Source organism: Bicyclus anynana, chromosome Z, assembly GCF_947172395.1.
Source record: "Bicyclus anynana chromosome Z, ilBicAnyn1.1, whole genome shotgun sequence".
In the NCBI taxonomy this organism is placed as follows: domain Eukaryota; kingdom Metazoa; phylum Arthropoda; class Insecta; order Lepidoptera; family Nymphalidae; genus Bicyclus; species Bicyclus anynana.
This window is the reverse complement of record NC_069110.1, coordinates 14,222,401-14,245,635: the sequence shown is the minus strand read 5'-3', so window position 1 is coordinate 14,245,635 and position 23,235 is coordinate 14,222,401. Positions and strand designations below refer to the sequence as shown.

Genomic DNA, 23,235 nt, shown 5'->3' with positions numbered 1-23,235 from the left:
GACGCAGTGGTATGCGCGGTGGATTTACAAAACGGAGGTCCTGGGTTCGATCCCCGGCTGGGCAGATTGAGATTTTCTTAATTTGTCTAGGTCTGGCTGGTAGGAGGCTTCGGCCGTGGCTAGTTACCACCCTACCGGCAAAGACGTGCCGCCAAGCGATTTAGCGTTCCGGTACGATGCCGTGTAGAAACCGAAAGGGGTGTGGATTTTCATCCTCCTCCTAACAATTTAGCCCGCTTCCATCTTAGACTGCATCATCACTTACAGGTGAGATTGTAGTCAAGGGCTAACTTGTAAAGAAAAAAAAAACACGTGTTTTTTCAAATTTTTCTAACGTCAAAAACGCTGTCGACCATTTTGTGACGTCACTAAACTAATTGTGTAACTAATATTGTTGTCAAACGCTCCGTTTGTAAGGGACTTGTTAGAGTGACGTCATGAAACAGTTAAGCGCTAAACCGCGAACAGACAGACAGATGGACATAACTATAAGGGGTCCTTGTGGACTACGGAACCCTAACAAGGAAAAGGCAGGCTGAATTTGTTGTAGGCTCTTCTCGGACCAATTCGCGTCTAGAACCTTCGTAACTTTAATTTTAAGTTTTCGACTAATTATTATCACCAATAATCTTATAATATTATTACTTGACGTTTCGAAACTGTTTGTGAACCAAGCCTAATTGCATCGATCTCCTATTAAAAATGGATGCACAATCAGCGACCAAAAAACGTCCCTACTCCCCATGAGTGCCAAACACAACTTCTTGGCACTCAACTCAAGTAGTCGCATATGCAAATTCAACCTTAAACTCAATCCTTAAGGCTGGATTTGCTCTGAATTTGGCATTTTATTGAATGTTGGACTATATTTGAAGGCCTTTAGGTATAATTTTCAGGCCAATTCTTAAGTGAAATATTCTATATGATCGCGTCCTTTTATTTATAAGAGGTCAATGCCTAATTGAAATAAATGAGTATTGATAACTATGGATAATTTTCAGACACTGTGGCGATGCGCACTTCGGGCTATCAAGACGCAGTCGCCATAGTCAGTCAGCCGCTACGACGAGGTCACAGGTTTCGGGTTAGTGATGTACTGCTTTTTATCTGTAAAGTTCTTGAAAAGTTCATGGAACAGAGAGTAAAAAAAAAAACATACATACAGCCGAACGTAGAGCTTCCTCCTTTTTGGAAGTCGGTTAAAAAGTAACATAAATGATGGATTTTTGTATAACTATTTTGGACTAGAAACTAAAAAAAATATAGCCAATGAGACTGCAAGTCGAAAATAAGAAACCTTATTGATAGTGTTTGTTTGAAGAAAAATGCTGGTTTGATTTTTCATCATTTGCAATACTTTTCATAAATGAAGATCAGTTTTTGAATACGCACACTAAATGAGAATCGTCAGTGCATATGATGCGAGAAAAAGAAATCATTTCTTGGGAAATCATATAAATGAATCGAAAATACACTTGCATGCCTGTGTTTAAACAAAAAATAAGGATAACATGTAATACTTGGATTCAAATGGGTATCACAACCAGAGCTTTGCTTGGCTATCATGTCTAGAAAAATATGATTGGCTAATCATAATCCTTAGCACACGAGACAGTGCTAAGAGTGACCTTCTAAGCCTCTGAAGTCCTAGTGACTTCAGAGGCTTTTACATTCATTCTGACAGCCAAGCAATTCTCTCAATCGTATCGTCTGAGGCTATTGCTTGAAGGCTACTTGAAAAGTGCAATGTTTAAATGATATATGAAACTGAAATGAAAAAATATCCTTATTCCAAGACTTGCAGGTATCGTAGGCAACGAAAAAGCTCAGAAACTTGTTATGCAAGGCGCTAAGGTATCGCAGATAGTTCCCGAATCTTTCTGTGGTATGCTTAGAAGTAGCTATTGTTAATACGATACTCTTTTCATAAGCTTTTAGAAATGCTGAAATACTCCTAAAATACTGGCACTGAGCAAAATAATTTGAAAAAGAGTGTGGATTATTACCAGACCTGACAGGCGTATGGAATTCAGATGTGTACAGATTTTACCAAGTGATTACACCTTTTCATATACTATGCTATTGAATATCTCTAATGCATAAATGCTACTATTATTCAGGACAGTTTATCACAATAAACATTATTAATATACCTGGGTAAATTAAATACAAAAACTGCATCAAGACGAAGATGTAAAACGAGTCACAACTAATAAGTTACTGTAACTAATGACTACATTTATTGGAAGAGTTAATCAAGCCGAGAGTACAATAAACCTGAAACGGTTGGGTACAGGGATTGCTGACAGACCTGCAAACGTCACTCCCAAGATGAAGACGATTTAACTATTGACCAGCGTGATTCTTAGTTTTAATTTGACAAATCCACTGGACGATACACACATCTAAATATATAAAACTAAAAGGTGTCTGACTGACATAGTGATCTATCAATGCACTGCCCAAACCACTGATTGATTGGATGGATCGGGCTGAAATTTGGCATGCTGGTAGATGTTGTGACGTAGGCATCAATACTACCCCCAAGGAGATGAAGGGGATGTAGGGGAAAGTTTGTATGAAACTTTGTCATTTTTGTGGCGATTTGGCTAGAATTTGGAATGAAAATATATTTTACTCTGGATTAACACAGGCCACTTTTCATCCCAGAAAAATCCATGGTTCCCGCGGGATTTGTGAAAAACTGAATTCCACGCAGACGAAGTCGCGGGCGCCCGCTAGTTGAGATATAATTGTTACAGTAAAAGCATATTTTACAATGGCACTGAAAAAATGCAACAACACAATCTAAAAAGTTCAAGTCGTCAATCGCCAATCAAGATTTTGGGGGATATCAATAGACGACTATGTAACTGATTGTTGGTTTGCCCTTTTCAATGATAACAGGAAAGCTGGTTTCTCCTTTGTGCGTGAAATTTTAAAAGAAATTAGGAGATTAAAATGAACAAAACGTTTGAATGAAAAAACTCTAATTCTGTGAACTTTATTTGAATTTGAACTGATTTTGTCGACCATAATCTGATAATCCTGTTAGAACTATTACAAATATGGTGTAGGTGTCATTTTGTTATTAGACGCGCAAATCAGATCAGTGTCGACCAAATCACATAAGTCACACCAACACATCAAAATATTACTATAAAATTTAATGCTAATACTCACAGAAATAATACTAGATTTTGTTTCACCGAAATTGAGCCAGGATTGCCAAAGTGACATTGAAATTTTTTAAGTTTTCATTCAATTGCAATGACGTCACAACGTGTCCGTTTAGGTAACAGGTTATGTTTTCTCGAGTCAGCCTACTTTTTATGGTAATAAAGAAAACGTTGGTGTGACTCATTTATTATTTATTATTTATGCACAGCACAACTTAGCGAAAGTAAACACTAGGCGAATACATTAAATTGCGAGTGTATAATTAAACTATGAGGTACTATACATCCAGTGGTTGCATCATATAGAATAATTAGCATGGGGTTGCTTAAATTTAGTATTTCTATTTACCTTGTCTGCTATTGTATTGTGCCAAAAACCTCAGACTAATTAGATAAAGACCTGCCTCGCAAGACATTATTTTTCTGTCAACGTATATGATCAACGATCTTATGCGATTATAAACACTGTCTCTAAAGAATCGATGGTTCATAGTTTAAAATTGTGTCCGTCGGTTAAAAACCTCCGTAAAAATACCTTTTTGTGTAGTTATATGGTGTAAAAAACGAACAAAAACTGCTAGTTTAGTTTAAAATATGTATGAAATCTAAGCTAGTTTGCCTTAGAAAATGGCAGAAAATTTTGTTCGTGAATTTGGGTGCGATACTAGTCCTTATGTATTTAGTCTTGAGGCCAAAAACCTATGCCCCGACGAAAAAATTCCAATCCCCGACGAAAACCACCAATTCTACGCATCTGTGGAATCCGCTGCTGCTAGCAACCTGTGATTTGTCACCGCACCGCAAGATCCGTCAGCATCACGAGGCTTAAGAAGTAAACGAGCACTAAGCACAGCTTTAAAGGTGAGTAATATATCCTTTTATTTATTTTTTACCCATATTCTTTACTCAAATTTAAGCAACCCCAAAAACACGGTTACCGAGTACACTAGCGCCAAACAGTAGCGCACTCTACAAATTGCGACGTAAGTGTTTAATTACATTTTTGTATTTTTTTTTTCAAGAGTGGTGTAACTTATGGATGGTACCCTAACTTAAGCGCAATAGTATATCCACAATAAATTGAAAAAAGAAAAAAATGGGTTTATGAATTATTAGTTATTTATGATATGTAATCATTTTGCCCAGAGCAATATAAAACACAATCAAAGAACTCTCCTAAGATGACAAAAAAGATATAATAAAAAAAAGAAATAAAGATAAAGAAGAAAAGAAAGATAAAATAAAAATAGCGATACATAAATCCACACACACTGATGTACGCGCGGCAGCTGCCTCTATGTACCTTTCCTATATATCGTGTAATGGTACTAAATCTGACGCTGGAGATCTCTTGAGTCTCTTCCTGATTCCTGACATGGTGGAACAGTATAAAAACGAGATTGAAGAAAAGTCTTTAAATTATCAACATCAATGATTCATCATTGCACTACTGAAACATAAAACAGGAAACCAGAAAAAAAGAAGTACACAAAAGATAAAAAGAATAATTAAATAAATATAAATGAAATCAAAGAATTTATATCATCAAAATATACTAATTAACAATAATAACAGTTAAATTACAATACACTACATAACGGTTAACACACACAGTACAGTACAGTTAAACCTAGTAATATTGTACATAAAACTGATTATTACAAATCTTAACGGAGACTAGTTTCATCTAGGTCTATCTATTGAATCATTGATGTCAGACCGTAAACAAATATATTTTGAACTAAATAAATATCAACTGAAACTTAAGGAAAAATTAAATTTAATGTCATAGAAAAATTAAATTGGGAACCATGGAATGTCATGGATAATTACATAAAACTATGTGAACTGGTAAAAACCAGTGTTTATAATGATAATGATGATGATGAATCTATATCTATACTAATATATAAAGCTGAAGTGTTTGTTTGTTTGATTGAACGCGCTAATCTCAGGAACTACTGGTCCGATTTGAAAAATTCTTTCAGTGTTAGATAGCCCATTTATCGAGGAAATCTATAGGCTTATATATCCCCGTACACCTACGGGAACCACGCGGGATACCGCGCGGCGTCAGGTAGTACAACATAAATTGATTGTGTATATGTATTATATTATAATGTTAGGAATATAAAAATGTTAAACTACAAGACTGGATAAATAACATCTTTTTAATATAAAAATTAAACCGACTCCAAAGACGTGTTTTACTAAATTTGGTTTTTAACACAAAATTAATGAACCGATTTTCATGAAAATTAAATGGGGACAATTTCTTTCAAACAACAAAGAAAGATATTTCAAAATTGGTTATTTAATGACGAAATTATGAGGTAGCAACAATAAAAAAACATACGTGTCTAATTGCGAACGTCCTTCTTTTTTTAAAGTCTGTTATTTAAACAATGTTGATAGAACAAACAATAATAACTTAAAAGATCAATATTAGGAATGACTTCTGAAGAAATTAGTAGTATAATAAGTTATTTTTTTAATCTAAAATCAAATCCAAAAAGATTTGTTGCCCTATTAGATACCTTAACTCACATTATAACTAGGTTGATAATAAAAAAATCACCTTATTTTTCCATAGTCGTTTCAGTCATCATTCTTAGAGACAAAACCTTCGACCAATCCCTTTCGAAGCTTTCACTTGATTGTTGGTTCGACGGTCGAATATAAAAGGCAACTGTTGAAACAACATGGTTTGTTAGGAGGCTCTGGCCGCTGGTTGCTTGCCAAGTCTCAAAAGCCCCGCAATCGGAAAAGCGGATATTATTATTATTATTTAATAATGTTTTTATAAGAACATTAAAAAATAATTAATAAATGATAAATTGAAGAAATGTCCATAACAACTAAATTGATAAAGTAAAAGATTATTGACAGATGGAGGAAACAATATTTATAAAGTTTTAATGATTCATCTCGCTGAAATCCTACTTTAAAAAATTAAGTTGAGTTACTGGTGTCCTGCGCCGTAAAGTGCTACGTCTGTCCTTTAAAGTGCGCTACACAATGTACAACTCTAGTCAAGCCACATATTGAAATACCATAAAATAAATTAATTAAAGTATTATTATACATGTGTAATTCGAAAAATATTATACAAGGAAATTATATTTTATCAGTATAAACAAAATGACAAAAATATGATGTGCTAATAACATAAAAACTTGCATCCACCAAGTAGTAGCTTGGACCTCGTAGATGCGAAACTGCATGCCTACCCTGAGGACACAATTCGAAGCTGTATTGGAAAATTAATAGAAATAAAAACATAAACATATAAAATGATATGAAAATAAAAACATTAACATATAATATACACAAGCTGCCAAGAAATATATAGTAATATGTATAAAAGTAAAACTTATTAAAAAAAACTAATAAATGTAAAATTATGCAATTTAAACTTGAAAGTTGCATCTTGTCGACGCAGGGGCCTATACACTGTAAAGGACCACTGATAAGGAACAAAACTACCCGCATGCAATGAGCTAAATATTCTAATTTGAAAATTCATCGTACAAAATTTAAATACGTAGTGAACTCTGATAATTTTTTAAAAGATCATTAAATACTCTAAGAGACTATCTTGTATATTCAATTTATTGTGCTGTTATACTATTGCGATTTTATTGTGATCTGCTTGCTGGTTTTGCTATTTTATATATAATTTGTGATTCTTTAATGACTTCGAATAATTTTCTAATGTTTATATATCCTGATTTATGAAATTAAAAGATATTTTAATGACGTATTTACTGTATAGTATCTTTGTTATTATTATGAGACAACTTGGATTTCTCTGGATTATTTAAAGAGATTTTATGGACGAATGTAAGTACGCTCATAACAAGCTCTATAATTATTATTACTGACTGACAGACAAATAAGTTTTGAGCGTCGACGTCTTGGCGTTTGGTTCCTTCTCTGGAGGAGAGAGTTGAATCCCGTGAAAAATGCATCCGCACTTTTCTCGTGTAAACGCCAAAGTCGATAGCGTCACTCTACCAATGACTCGATAGGGAGCGCCCATCCCCATCCCGAGCGGCAAGACAAAGGAAGGCTCAGTAGATTCACGGTACATGGGTCGGTCTCAACGTCGAGATATTCATGTTGATAATGTTGTTGATGATGATGATGATGATGATGATGATGATGATGATGATGATGATGATGATGATGATGATGATGATGATGTCAGCCTACAAACCCCATCAAACTTAAGCTGGTTGTACGCAGGGCTCAATGCTGTCACTAATCATGTTCATACTGTTTTTTTATGTGAATATGAGACGGTGCTAAAATTCAATGTACGTTCCTCTTTTGATGTGAATGCGCTTGTAATTGTTATTAATCGAATTTGATAGCAGAATCACAAATTATATGTTGAATATTGAAATAATATTTTAATAATGTGAAAAGAATAATGGCAAATTAATATACGTTTTACCTGAATTTGATTTAGAATGTCTGTAAAGGAATACAAGTTATAGTCCTCGGTTACTAAACAATTGGTACTTAAGGCACTTAATACCCCGACTACATGAAAAAATTCCATCCCAAATAGAACTTCAAATTGAGATACATACAATTTTGTCATTTGTGTTAAAAACTCAAGTTAGTGTAGTATAACTTGCTGGAGACGAGATAGAGTTGTAGGTGCCAAAATTGGAGTTAGTGTAGTATAAATTGCTGGAGTTGAGATAGAGTTCTAGGTGCCAAAATTTGAGTTACGAGTACAAATTGCTCGAATCGAGATAGAGTTGTAGGTGCCAAAATTCGAGTTAGTGTAGTATAAATTGCTGGAGTCGAGATAGAGTTGTAGGTGCCAAAACTCGAGTTAGTGTAGTATAAATTGCTGGAATCGAGATAGAGTTGTAGGTGCCAAAATTCGAGTTAGTGTAGTATAAATTGCTGGAATCGAGATAGAGTTGTAGGTGCCAAAATTCGAGTTAGTGTAGTATAAATTGCTGGAATCGAGATAGAGTTGTAGGTGCCAAAATTCGAGTTAGCGAGTACAAATTGCTCGAATCGAGATATAGTTGTAGGTGACAAAATTCGAGTTAGTGTAGTATAAATTGCTGGAGTTGAGATAGAGTTGTAGGTGCCAAAACTCGAGTTAGCGTAGTATAAGTTGCTGGAGTCGAGATAGGTTCTAGGTGCCAAAATTCGATGCGTTCAGTGTATCTTTATTACTAGTACACATGTATTATGTGCCTGAAGCCACCATCAATTCAAGGTTTATGTATACTTGCCATTGTTCTTTTTATTTTGTTTTATTTTTTTTTACAATAGAACAATAAGTTTTACTCTCAGACCAATAAATTTTGTGGCTCTCACTGTAATGTTAACAATGTTACATCGATGTATTATTGTTTGGTTAACAAAGGCTGACACGTTGTATTATTGTTCGGTTAACAAAAGTTAACACCTTGTATAATTCTCCGGTTAACAATAGCTGACACCTATACCCGTAGTATTACAATTCGTCTGGGAAGACATTACAATTCGTCTTCCAGGGCTACAATAAGCAATATTATAAACAAGAATTGTTATATAAAAACTTGCTGACAAGAAACACAACATTACAAAATACAACAAAGTTAATAAAAACAAACGAAAAAAATAACAATAATAAATACAAAATAATATTTACCAATAATAAAATAATAACAATTACTAAAAAAAATCGGGAGTAAGTCTGCACTTACCTGCTCTTAGTACGTGAGTCAACTTAACCGTTATTAACGATTATTGACGAAATTCAGTTATGATGAATGCATTTTATTGATTTTTTTTAGTTGATACCTTAAAAAAAAGTTTATTATCATCATTATCGGCCCATTTAATTATAAGATTACTAAAAAAATATATTTAAAATCTTCTTAACTTGCTCTATCATTTCATACTCTTATGTACCACGACATTTTTCAATTTTTTTTTTTAATTTTAACAGGTTCGGAGATTAGAAGGAGATATTTTTTTAGCTATTTTCTTTAATAACTTGAAAACTATTTATTTTAAAATTATAAAAAAAATATTGTGGACGCCTACCATTAGTAACTAAAAAAGAATTTGAAAAAAAACTGCGGTAATTTTTGAGTGGTAAACATTTTATTATAAACAGAACGAATTAAACAAAAAAAACGTTCAAATCTATTAACCATAATTACAATATACTCACTTTTTACAATATACTTCTACCTATTTACTGCTTTCATAGGTAATACCTTGGAGCATTCACCATACAAGTACATAGAGTAAAGTCTGGCAAATGAAAGATGAGAAAGAGAAAGTGCGGCAAATTCAAAATTCAGAGTGTGGTATCCCTGAGGTGTAACGTGAATACCAGTCTTGACGCTTGTAATATATTTAAAATTGAAAACAAGTTTATTAATTTGTCTGTACATAATACAATTCAAACTAATATTCGTCCGATTGACGTACGATGACACATGTGAACCTGGCCTATTCATGGATTAAAAAGTACCCCAAATGTTGACCCCTATTATAATATTATCTAAATCGACTCCCATATCAAATTACATGCCAATCCATTCAGCAATTTTCGTGTTAATTGATTATTAGTAAATTAAATTATTAATAAATAAAGAACTAAATAATTTTATTTTTTCTAAAGTGTTTTTGACAATATCGACGCTCGCGACATCCCGAGTACTTCTGTTAAAAGAAAATAACAATATTATCTTAACCTGACATAAGTACACGCGAATGTTTACTAAATTCGTAATATATAGATAGTGAGTAACGTAGTAACTAGTAAATTTATTGGATAAGCATAAGTATCAAAAATGATATTTCATACTAATCTAGATCAATGACGGAACAATGAAGTTTGACAATTTAGCTGGTGTTGTCATATAAAAAGTTCCATAAAAAACTCATTTCTTTTGCCAGAGTATATAGGTGTTGCATTATTGTATAAAGTTTATAATAATTTGAGATGCATGCCATATACTAACACAAATACATACACACTTGATTAGCCAATACATAATTTAATACGATTTATTACTTACTCGTAATTGTCTATTTTTATAAAAATAACATTACTAGTATTAGTACTGCAAAGTGGGCAAAGTGTTCCAAAGCAAAAAATCACACTAAATATAAAAAATTATTCGTAAAAAAATCTATAATAATTAATTTACTCGTCCTTGATGTACGTGTCAGCTTTTAACAGAACAATAATATACTTGTAACGTAAATCTGTTTTGGGTAGCGAAATGTTATACGAAATTCCATTTTTGCAACGCAAAATGCTGTGCGAAATTCTGTTTTGGGTAGCGAAATGTTATACGAAATTCCATTATTGCAACGCAAAATGCTGTGCGAAATTCTGTTTTGGGTAGCGAAATGTTATGCGAAATTCCATTATAGCAATGCAAAATGCTGTGCAAAATGCTGTGTAAAATTCTGTGAAATTCTCATAGATACATATATAAAAGAGGATAGGAAACAAGAAAATATTTGTGAGGCTTCCAGTTTGAACACTCGCTATAAAATTATAAAAAAATATTGAAAATTATAAAATAAAAAATTAAAATAGATCAAAATCAAAATCAAAAATCATTTATTTCAAGTAGGCTTAGTTTACAAGCACTTTTGACACGTCAGTTGACTATTTGTAAAGATTCCACCACCGGTTTTTTTTACCACCAGAAATTCAATGTACTGTTTTAGAATAATAATAATGTAAAAATCTGTGCTTATATTGTAATTTCTTAATACGAAAGTGTCTTTACTGCTACCTCTAAACCAATTCTGATAAACATAAGTAAAAACTGCGAGACATAAAGCCACATAAGATATCCACTAATAATAAAACTATAATTTCAACAGCTTTTTTTACCAAAGCTGCAAATTCTACAATTTTAGGTAGATACGAAGGCCATCGGGTTAGTGATAAATATACATCAACTTATAATACAAATATATTTATTTCTTAAACTAGTGTAAAATTAATCTGATTCTGAAAACGATCAATGGCTTAGCTTCTATATTACGATGGTTTAAAACACTTGTATAGATGTTAGGATAACTAAACTAGAAAGACTTGTATAGAAGACCAGTTAGTCATATTTGCCTTCATTCAGTCATGGAAATCTGAATAATAATGAAATACAATTTAAAATAAAAAGAGGTGAACCGTCGAATCCAACTCGGCTGGGCTGCATTCGGGAAGCTTTGCGACATCTTTTCGTCCGAAATTCCTCAGTGCCTGAAGACAAAAGTCTTCGAACAGTGCGTGTTGCCAGTGATGACCTATGGTTCCGAGACTTGGTCGCTAACTATGGGCCTCATAAGAAGGCTCAGAGTCACACAGCGGGCGATGGAACGAGCTATGTTAGGAGTATCTCTGCGTGATCGAATCAGAAATGAGGAGATCCGCAGAAGAACCAAAGTCACCGACATAGCTCAACGAGTTGCGAAGCTGAAGTGGCAATGGGCGGGGCACATAGTTCGAAGAGCCGATGGACGTTGGGGTCCCAAAGTGCTGGAATGGCGACCCCGCACTAGTAAGCGCAGTGTTGGCCGACCCCCCACCAGGTGGACTGACGACATCAAGCGAGTCGCGGGGATTCGCTGGATGCAGGCGGCTCAGTATCGTGATGTTTGGAAGTCCCTACAAAAGGCCTATGTCCTGCAGTGGACGTCCATCGGCTGATATGATGATGATGATGATGATGACAATTTAAAATAATTTAAATATTTTAATTTTGCCTACTATTTTTTTATTTTAATTCATTGTATTGTGTTTGTGATAAACATACAAATAATATACACATTTTTAAAAGATACGCAATTAGACTTTACAAAAAGTCTAGCAAATTAATTCCATTGTAGTTGTCAAACTGGCAGTTTTCTCAGGGATTTGATATTTATTTCATTATGGAGCATTACATATTACATTAAAAAAAAAATTGTACATTTCATTTAATATTACATGAATTTCAGTCGAATTACAACTCCTATTACAACGTTAGTTTTTTGCTATTATAATTTCACCTTTTAACTTGGTTAGGAGTCGTCGGTTTTCGCGGATAATGGCAAAATAAATCACCTATTCCAGTATCGATGTTGCAAACAATACTATCCCGTTGGGATAATAGTCAAAATAGTCAAAATTTTTTAAGGATAACACAATTATAATGTTTAATGTTAATTAATAACATACATGGATTTACCACGTAATGTAAAATTCTTAATTGATTCAAGCGTTTTGAGTTTAAAATAAACCGCCCAAGTGCATGTCGGGTCACTCGCAGTGTAGGGTTCTGTAGATTAAATTAGCACTTCAAACCCTTATATAATGCTCAATAATACCGATTACGATACCCCCACCCCATGGGATAGACGATAAAAAACCATCCTCACAGGGAAGGAACCCCAAAAAAGATTTTCTTTTTACCACGTTATAGACTTGGTTAATATACATACCCAAGCCATATTTTAGCTTTCTATTATCTAGTTATAGTTTTCCTTTTAATTTCATTATATATCTAGCTTTTGTGATTTTTTTTTCACGTATACATGAAAAACCGTTTAACTAATAAAGGCAGAGACACTTGAGTCTTACAAAAATTAGCCCTTAAAACCTTACCTTATTTTACAAACGGACTATATACGCTATCAAACTATACCCCACTCTATGAGATAAAGGAGTAAAAAAAAATCATCCCCACTTTACATGTAGTCGAGGTACCGTAAAAAAATATTTTTCAAGATTTTATTTTACATTTTGTTTAAATTTTTAATATTCAAACTCATGCTAAATTACTGCTTTCCAGTAATAATAGTCTCTAAGACGGAAACGGCGAAACTATTATGGTTCCTTGCGGACTACAGAACCCTAAAATATCTTTATATTACTCTTCATCAACAAAAATATTGAATATTTTAATACTTACTTATGAAATCAAATTTTACACACTTCACCATTGTTTTATAAGCTTATTTTAACATTTACAGCAAAATAGTTAAATCTTTTAAAAAAATCAGTACCATAATACTGGAAGCACAGACAGACGCCATTTTGCGACTACAAAACCAAAACATAATTTGATCATACCTGACATAATTGATGACGTCATGTAAAATTCGCTTGACGTCTTTATACAATAACTCAATGTACCTATCTCGCTTCAATAAGGTAGCCTCCTTAAAATCGGAAAGTTTAAGAAATAAAAGAGTTTATTCTGTGAAAAAATATATCGTAAATCTACAATTACGTAATATTCTACATGTCCTCTTTTATATACGTATCTAATAATATTGCTCGTGAAATGTTTTAATTATTGCGAAATGTTTTGCGATATTCCATGATTGCTTGCAAAATTTTCTGCGAATTTCTATTGCTAGCGCAATATCTTGTATATTTCCATTATTGCTAGCGAAAGTTCTTGCGAATTGCTATTATTGCTAGCGAAATCTGTTTTGGCTGGCGAAACTACGAGGGTGCGATTTTAACACCGCGTAGGTATTGAATCTTCGTATGGAGATAATCGAACACCCCGCCATTATAAATTTCTTGACCATACAAAGAAAGTCTGCTCAAAACATTATGAAAAACATCTCATTCGTTTACGGGAATCTTGTCCCAGGAAAACAATGGTTTTTAAATGATATGGACTTTTTAAGCAAAGAAGAGACAAGACAGTCGCTTGAAGACTACTGATGCCTCAAGAAGTGACTCCAGAATTTTTTGAAAAAGTAGAAATAATAATACTCAAAGATGCTCGGCTGAATAAGAAACAAAATAGTTTGGTTTGTGTATTTGATACAACCATTTTTAAAATTTTGATTATCTTAGCATGTCAAGGTTCAGTTCAAGAGGTGCCGAGAGTGCTCACACCACCACAAAAGCAACTACTCCGAATGTTCACATGGATTTTGAACCTCAGGAGCGAGGATAAGGATGATGATGTATTGAGAATTGACCTAGATTGTTACTGGGGATGAAACTTGGATTACATCATAATGAACCTTAGTAAACAAGACTTTATGCATAATTTAAAAAAAACTGGCCAAGTGCGTGTCGAACCACGCTCGCAATTTTCAGCTTTCTAGTTTTATCAGTCTCTGAGTAATCTTACTGACAACTTTATCTTTTTAATTAACAACGGAACTAGTATGCAATTGTCGATCACAATTTTTTTTTAATTACATTTTTCAATTTGGTCGACTATTACTCTTTACATGGCAATTGCTACTTAGCTGTTATAGTTTTCCGTGTAATTTCATTATATATCCTACTCTCGTGATTTTTTCACGTATGCATAAATACGTGAAAAAGTCTCTGCGCTAAGACGGACAGACGGACAGACAGACGGACACGGCAAAACTACAAGGGATCCTTGTGGACTACGCAACCCTGAAAAGAAATATCACCGCCCAAGAAGTTTAAGGTGACAGAAACAATTGGAAAACTTATGGGGAAATCTTTTTAAAATCGTTTTTATATTAGATCACTCAAAAAGCAATCAAAGAAAAAAGAAGAGGTAATTTGACAACAAATCACAAGAGCCGTTGTCTTGACTTAACTACCCTGCACAATCATTTTATATTCCTTTCCTCAAATTGAAAAAGGAATATTGAAGCAAATGACGCAATAATAAAAACCGACTAAGTACCTGTCAGACTGCGGGCAGTTTAGGGTTCCGTAGATTAAATAAGAAGTTTAAACCATATTAATGTATAAATAGACCCTGAATTGTGTTAAAAACGCACCATCGTAGGCTAAGCGATTAGCGAAATGATGCGAAATTCTGTCTATGCGACATTTAATATTGCTAGCGAAATTACATTGCTATAGCGAGCGAATTGCTATGTTTATGGCGAATTCATAATAACGGACCATCGACTGTTCGGGCCTTATCATATTCACGGTTTGCGAGCGGCTGCGTAGCGGAACGGACGCACAGCGAATGCGTGGTGAACACGCCGCGGTTGCACAGCGAGACGTCGCGGAGGCGTGGTAAATACGCAACGTTTCCATCGCGTTTTCGTAGCGAATTAACGGCGTGCATACATTTTGTTATTTCAAAGACGAAAACGAAAGCATCGACAAATTTAGCAAAATCCATTATGATCTTTTAATCAAATAAGATAGATCGATTACGTTATGTTGTTTTGCAAACCAATAAAAAAATAATCCAAAACAATTTTGTTAATAAATCTGATTTAAGACATGAAGACACACATTTGAGATTATCAGTCACCTGAAGATGGGCTCTTAATTATTTTAAGATCGGAAATACACACTTACACTTTAAATTGTTCTTACATTCGCAGCGATCTGGTTGTGCGCCCGCAACGAATCCGCTATGCTTTTTCTTTTCGGCACTTGGCCACTAGGGGTAACGTATTCGTTGCGTGCCCGTTCCACATTAACGACGCTCGCTTTCCGCTAGCATGATAAGGCCCTTAATGATGATGAACGCATCATCACCATCCACCAAACAGTCAATGGACGTCGTGCAAGCTCCTTGCGTATATATTTATTTTATTTATTTACATGGCATTGCGAATGTATAATACGTATGGCGAATGTATAATACGTGTGGCGAATGCATAATTCCGCCAAGGCGGAGTTAGAATTTATTTGACGTGTCGTGTCGTGACGTATCAGAACAGAATCGATATCATACATTTTGTATGGCAACGTTTACACTTATGTGTCATGTCGTGATGGCTTCTGATGTGTCGCATCAGACCCGATCCCGGTTCGGGGAAGCTGAAGGCGGAATTATATTTGTCGGAGTTGGCGTGTCGTGACGCATCGGAACAGAATCGATTTCATACATTATGTATGGTAACGCTGATGTGTCGCATACAAAATGCAATATACCGATTCTGTTCTGATGCGTCACGACACGACATGTCAGACAAATATAATTCCGCCTTGATACGACGCCATCACGTCACGTCAGATTTATGATAGCGCTGTCTTGTGACGTTGTCAGCGTCGGCTGCCTCTGTATTGATTCAAAACATTGACCTGATGCGTCAGATCACAACATATTAATGTGAACACTTACCATCACGTTATGACACGACACGTGGCGTCACGTCAGCCAAATACAATAATTAACCTCCTTTAATAATGTTACATATGTTTTATATTATTTGTGATATTTAGTGATATATCAGTGCAAATACCCGTGCTTAACAATGTCATATGACAGTCGCGTCAATAAAGCATTTTCCTTGGAAGAACAGCTCAGATTTTGATGAGTTTTTTGTTAAATTTGTTTTTTGATATCATTAGAAATCTGAAACATTTCGGAGTGATTACGAAATGATTTATATTGTTTAAATAATATTTATGATAGTTAAGTAAATATATATATATATTGGAAATAATCACTAAATACATGTATACACATGTATTCCATAAATATGTTATTGCAATATCTTAATCCTTACATATTTTTCTCTCATAAAAACCTGATAAAAAGGGCTTTAGTTTTTTTAATAACTTGAACTATTTATAACATTTAAGATTCTTTTTATATTTACGATAATATAACTTAAAGTAGTTTGAAATAGATACTTAATTTAACCTCTTAAGCTTATGTTAGTTATATTTGTACCTTAAGCACTTAATACAGTGGATACGAGGAAGATTTAGAATTAATTGAAATTTAGTATTAGTTTTATTTTTATTTTTAGTGCTACTTAGTTGCTGGCTCGCAGGTTTGCGCGGTGTTCATATGCCGTTAAAATTACGTTGTTCAGAGCATACTGCACTAGTTTCTACACGTGCAGCCTGTGGGCCAAATACTCTCAAAAATCTTATAACGCTCTCCGTGTACAATATAACAACGCATTCAGGGTGCTGATGGGGTTGCCCCGCTTTTGTAGCGCATCGGGGATGTTCGCGGATGCGCGTGTTGACTGTTTTTACGCCACAGTGCGCAAACGTTGTGGATCCTTGGTGCGCAGGGTGCGGGGCGGCACCAACAGCATTCTAGCAATGATTGCGAGCAGGTTGGACTGTAAATATGTGAATTACTGCTGTTCCATGTCAAATGGGTTGGAGCGGCAGTGACACACATATTACGAGTACTAGAAATAGAATAAGTTATATTACTATACTTAAGTAGTTCATAAGTTACTAACACATTGTATTTTTACTAACATAACTATGAGCCTATTGAAGTTTGAAATAAAAGTATTATTATTATTATTATTATTAGTTGTAATGTTTGATTTGTATTTCTTTACTTTGTAAGTTTGTATATACTAGTACATAGTTTGTATTAGTATTTTCCAACTGTAACTATTATAGAAAATATAATAATATATATATATATAATATAATCTAAGAAGCTTTCAAATTATTAACAAAAACTAAGTCCCTTTTCGTTTTTATTTATAAAAATTGCAAGATTCAGCCAATTGTTATGAAACTTTTTGTAAATTTTCGATTGTTAAGGTTCAACGCATATCGAAAATAGCAAGGCTAGCTTTTATGAGTAGTAGACATTGTAACCACGGGTATTTATCTTGTATTAGGTCCTTACATATAAAATTGCCGTTTTGTCGTACTGGCCACTTTAATCTCAGATATCTGCTCTTTGGTTAGGAATTCCAATTTCAAATTTATACAGTTATTTACTCATGCTTTTGTGTTTTAAATAACCTTCATTTATTTGTATTTTCCTCTTTTGGTATGTATATTGCGTCACTAAGTTTACAAAATGGAAATCTTGAAATATTGCGTTATTTACAAGTACAAGTTCCATCGAAAAAATCCAGAAACGGCTCGAAAGATTAATGATCTGTATGGCAGCGGTGTCGCAAAAGAAAGCACAGTGCGTTTTATGTTCTAACGGTTTCGTTCTGGAAATTTGGACCTGCATTATAAGACTCGTGGAAAGCCGGAGACCAAAGTTTTTAAAGAAAAGTGGACCCTGTCCGATAATAGGAAACGCTCATCGTAATGGCTGAACCCTGCCGAAGCGCTGCTGCGAAGCGAAAATTGACTCGAAAAAATTTTGGAGGACCAGTATGTCGTACCGGATGTCAGCAACTGCCAACCATGATGGACAAGCTAGCTGCTAAACAACGAAGGCTGGTCAATCCTTCTTGGCCACTGCTGCATCGGCAGCATGCTGTTAGACTACACTGCACCACAGTCGCCTACCAAATTACAGGAGCTGCAATTGAAATATACAAAACATCCACCGTACTCTCCTGACATTGCTCCAACAGATTACCATTTTTTTTTTTTCGAAATTTGGATAACTTGCAAGGAAAAAAAATCAATTCGATGAGACACTCCAAAGAGCCTGTTTTATTTAGTAAAGGGATCATTGAACTACCTATAAGAAGGCAAAAGCGCATAGAAAGCAATTAAATATTTTTTATTTTACTTTGATTAAATAAATAAATACATGTTCCTCCCTTACAAAACGCCAATTTCTTATCTAAGGACTTAATATATAAACATTTTAATTTTTTTTAAGTGCATTATTCATATGATGATTATTTTTTAGTATAATCACAATTTTGCATTGCCTATAGTAATTTACAGCAAGTAAGAACCTCAAGAATGTAAGTATAAAATTCCATGTACTTCTTTAGTTGCAAGGTTAGTAGAGTATTATTTAATAATAATTTCATTAGATTTAATATTAAGAAGTGATCAAAAAGTGAGAAGAAAAAAAAGTTAATGGTAGAAGAAATAGATATATAACAGAAAAGAAGAAAAAGAACATCACGGAACCACAATTCGCTACAGTTTTTCAGATAGACGCTTGCAATGTGCTGTGTGAGAACTTAAACTGAATACAAGTGAATTATTGTACAACAATACCGAAGCATAAGTGTTGACATATTGTTTAAAAATGTATACGTTGCGAAGATAAAGGACGATATATGATAAAACTCTTGCTGTGTGATATATGCGTAAAATAAGAGAACACACGTATATTTATTATTTTGTATAGTTATTTATTATCCATTCTACAGTTTCGCGTGGACAAATTGGACGACAGCTGGGAAGGCAGTCTGTCCATCGGTGGAGTGCCGTGTCTGCCCACAGACAGCGTTCCTGACTGCGCCATGCGGCTTGACCCACCCGCTTGGATTATTTCCAGTGATTTGCAGTTTAATGGCACTAATGTTAGTAAAAATTATACTTTCCAAGTTAGCCCTTATCTCGCCTGGTGGTAATTGATGATGCAGTCTAAGATGGAAGCGGACTAACTTGTTAGGAGGATGATGAATATCCACACACCTTTCGGTTTGTACACAACATCGTACCGGAACGTTAAATCGCTTAGCGGTACGTCTTTGCCGGTAGGGTTGGTAACTAGCCACGGCACGAAGTTTCCCACCAGCTAATTCATTCTAATATTCAATATTAATATTATAAATGCGACAGTAATTCTGTTGCCTTGTGGTAGTGGCCGGTGTGGTAATTGTTTTTTCTATTTGAAAAACGTTTTCTAATATTTTTTCGATTTATCTAGTAAGAAAATAAAATTTAACCCAAAAAATTTCACCACTTCTCTACCTTTAAATGAAAAAATCATAATTTACTTAAAACCACTGTTCAGAAGGTTTGTTTTGTATGGTTTGCATTAGCTTACATATACTCAGAGGCACAATTGTCCGCCCATTTTAATTTACTCACGTCATGTTAAAGTGGGCGAATAGTTGTGCCTCTGAGTATATTTACCTAATTATTTAAGTGTATCTTCTTTTTTCTTTAGCTGATAACCCATATCGCGGCGGAACTAGAAGAGGTTTCGGAGCAGTCGGTGTTGACTCTTCATTTCCGGTTCAACAGTGAACTGGTGGTGGATATTGATGGTAACGTGCTAGGAGTCATTGGCTCTGTACCTCGGACCTACAGTCATGTATATCCCTTAGTAGATCTTTACGGAAGAGTTTGCCAGGTATATATCATTTGTTAAGATATTTTTTACATAGCTATATTATAGCGTTGATGATTAATTATTAATTAAACGTGAATTTTCAGGTCTCGGTGTTACTTCATCCTTACACAGTTGTAACTGGTACATCATTGGACCTGCCTGTGATAGCCGAAAATCGCAGGGAGGAAGAGTCCTTAATGGAATTAAATTTAGAAGACCACGATGATGATCAGCATCCAGTAGAGCGTGTTGACACAAGACTGCGTAAATCCAAGGCTTACAGTCAAGACAATCTGATTGAAAATTTTGAACCTCTCATCCCTCAACCTGGCCCAAGTTCAGCGTCAAGACCATTTGCAAATGAAACGAGAAATAGAGACATCAAGAGTCAAACTCTGTGTCGCACTATGCATCACAGCTTGATTCTCACGCAGCCTTCTTATAACAGAGACACTGTGATTCCGACAGTCCAACGAAGTCGTTCCACACAAGACTTTTGTCGCATGTCCGACTCGTTTGTTGTCTCTGACATGCTCCGACTGACCAACAGCGTTGGATGCCAGGACGACACTCGAATCCGAGACGAGTTTTGTGATACTAACATTCGGCACAACGATCGTTATCCGGAGGCCAACGAGGTGGACAATATAGACAATGAAATAATCGCCGCGTTGGCATTCGAAATGGCAAATTTGCCAGATCTCACTGAGGAACAGTCTTCATCCATAGATGAGTCGACGCGTCGTGATGACTTGTGTTTGGAGCCATTGACTGCGGAGAATTTAAATTATCTAAATCGGATATTGTGCCTGGATCAAGAAGGTGGAGGTCATAGTTTGGAGGCTGAGTGGGAGGCTTCTGGAGAAGGCTGCGAACATTTGCATCTAGTGTTGAAATATTGGAACTATTTAGTGCTACCGTATCCAGAGTTACGGCAGGCTGTGTCATGGGGTCAAGTGAAGTGCTATTGCAATAATTGTGAACCTGAAGCCCAATCTCCTTTAGCGGGTAACTAAGATTTTTCTCAAGTTTCTCTAGTTTGTCAATTTAATAGGCTATTTCCTATTAGTCACTCATTGAAAAAGAAAAACACAATATGTGTCCTGCATTTCAAAGATCAACACGTTTTACATAAAAAATCTGTCAATTGATATCGCATTCACCTCATGAATAAAATCTTCTAGTTAGTGTTTTACGCACTTATAACCAAAATAATGATTTGTAATATAATAGTAGATTGTTATTCAAGGGGCTAAAAAGACCCATTATATACGAGGTATTTTTATAATGGGTTTAGCCTAAATAGAAACCGAGTTTATAATGGGTTTAGCCCCGCGTGTTACACTCTGCTTTACGCCAATTGTTTTTTAAATTCTCGCTTTTTAATTTTATTTTTTTCACATGAGAAAAAAGCAAAGGTATTTCACCGTAAAGGATGTCCCATGTCTTCAAATCTCGCTCTATTCGCAACTCAATAAAATGAAATAAAAAAATAAACGCATTCCACAGACAAGAATGGTGCATTTCATTCCAATTTAAAGTTTTTTATTTATTTTTCAAAACAATCGGGGCCTTACCTATAATCATTCTATTTTCGAATAAAACCTCTTCCGTTTTATAGTAGGCTAGTACTTGGCTAGTACTCGTAACAGACAAGAATTAAAAAACAAAATTACTTTAGCCCCTAGAGTCTAATATGCTTGTTTAGCCCCGCTGTGGAGTGGTAATATGACAGTGTTTTGAGCAATAGTAGTGAAAAAAATGTTGTGTGCTAGGATGGGTGCGTATAGAGAGGATCGACGGCGTGGGAGCGGCGGCGCGCGGATTCTGGCATATAATGCGGTCGACGCTGGTCGCGGCGCAGGCTGTCAGCGGAGAGAGCGGCGACGCGCGCAGGCCCCGCTCGATGGCCTCGTCGCCTTCCAACTCTATTTTATTGGGTGATATGTAAGTTAGTTTATAACACATTTGCTAGTTTAATGTTAGTAAAAAGGAGTATTTCCCATAATTCTGGCACTAATGTTAGTAAAAAGGAGTATTTATTTCCCATAAATCCATTCTTATTTTAATTCTTTGCAAGTTATCCTTTGACTACAATCTCGCCTGGTAGTAATTAATGATGCTGTCTAAGATGGAAGCGGGCTAACTTGTTAGGAGGAGGATGAAAATCCACACCCCTTTCGGTTTCTACACGGCATCGTACCGGTACGCTAAATCGCTTGGCGGTAAGTCTTTGCCGGTAGGGTGGTAACAAGCCACGGCCGAAGCCTCCCACCAGCCAGACCTGGACAAATTAAGAAAATCTCAATCTGCCCAGCCGGGGATCGAACCCAGGACCTCCGTTTTGTAAATCCACCGCGCATATCACTGCGTCAAGGAGGCCGTCAAATTTCAATATTCTGATGTATCTCATTACGCACATATGTGCCGTAATGTATTATTAAACGTTTGTCATCCGTCTAAAACGAACGGTTCTTTTTTAAATCTCGGCAAAGAGTTTTCATGTCAGAAAAGTCCTTAACATTTAATGAATAAAACTAACTTTGTAATCGTCGATAGTAATCTTGGTTTACCTATGAGTTCCTTATTCACAATAAGTTTTCACTGAAAAAGGATTCTTCAATTATTGAAAATTTATCTCAACAATTGTTTAACCAGGCAAATCCAGGATGGAATGCTAATAAAAAACATACGTTTAAATAAAATGTATAAGTATAAGCTCTCTAATAATGTTTCCTTTTTACAGTTGGTTAGATGAAGAAGTCAAGCCACATCATACAATTCTGGCGATCGAGATAGACATTGAGTAAGTAAATCTATCATCATCATCATTATCAACCCATATTCGGCTCACTGCTGAGCTCGAGTCTCCTCTCAGAATGAGAGTGGTTAGGCCAATAGTCCACCACGCTGGCCCAATGCGGATTGGCAGACTTCACACACGCAGAGAATTAAGAAAATTCTCTGGTGTGCAGGTTTCCTCACGATGTTTTCCTTCACCGTTTGAGACACGTGATATTTAGTTTCTTAAAATGCACACAACTGAAAAGTTGGAGGTGCTTACCCCCGGACCGGATTCGAACCCACACCCTCCGGAATCGGAGGCAGAGGTCATATCCACTGGGCTATCACGGCTC

General features: G+C 35.1%; 1 protein-coding gene across 2 annotated transcripts in view; it reads left to right on the top strand.

The window, feature by feature from the left end:
• The window catches only part of LOC112047838 (neuralized-like protein 4), a 58,773-nt gene that overhangs the window by 29,901 nt on the left and 5,637 nt on the right, over positions 1-23,235 (top strand). For both annotated transcript variants that reach the window (XM_052890720.1, XM_052890721.1), the window contains exons 25-30: positions 1,002-1,084; positions 19,188-19,340; positions 19,934-20,119; positions 20,203-21,106; positions 21,874-22,045; positions 22,845-22,904. In XM_052890720.1, the coding sequence (XP_052746680.1) occupies positions 1,002-1,084; positions 19,188-19,340; positions 19,934-20,119; positions 20,203-21,106; positions 21,874-22,045; positions 22,845-22,904 (1,558 nt within the window). The remainder of the gene's footprint in view (positions 1-1,001; positions 1,085-19,187; positions 19,341-19,933; positions 20,120-20,202; positions 21,107-21,873; positions 22,046-22,844; positions 22,905-23,235) is intronic.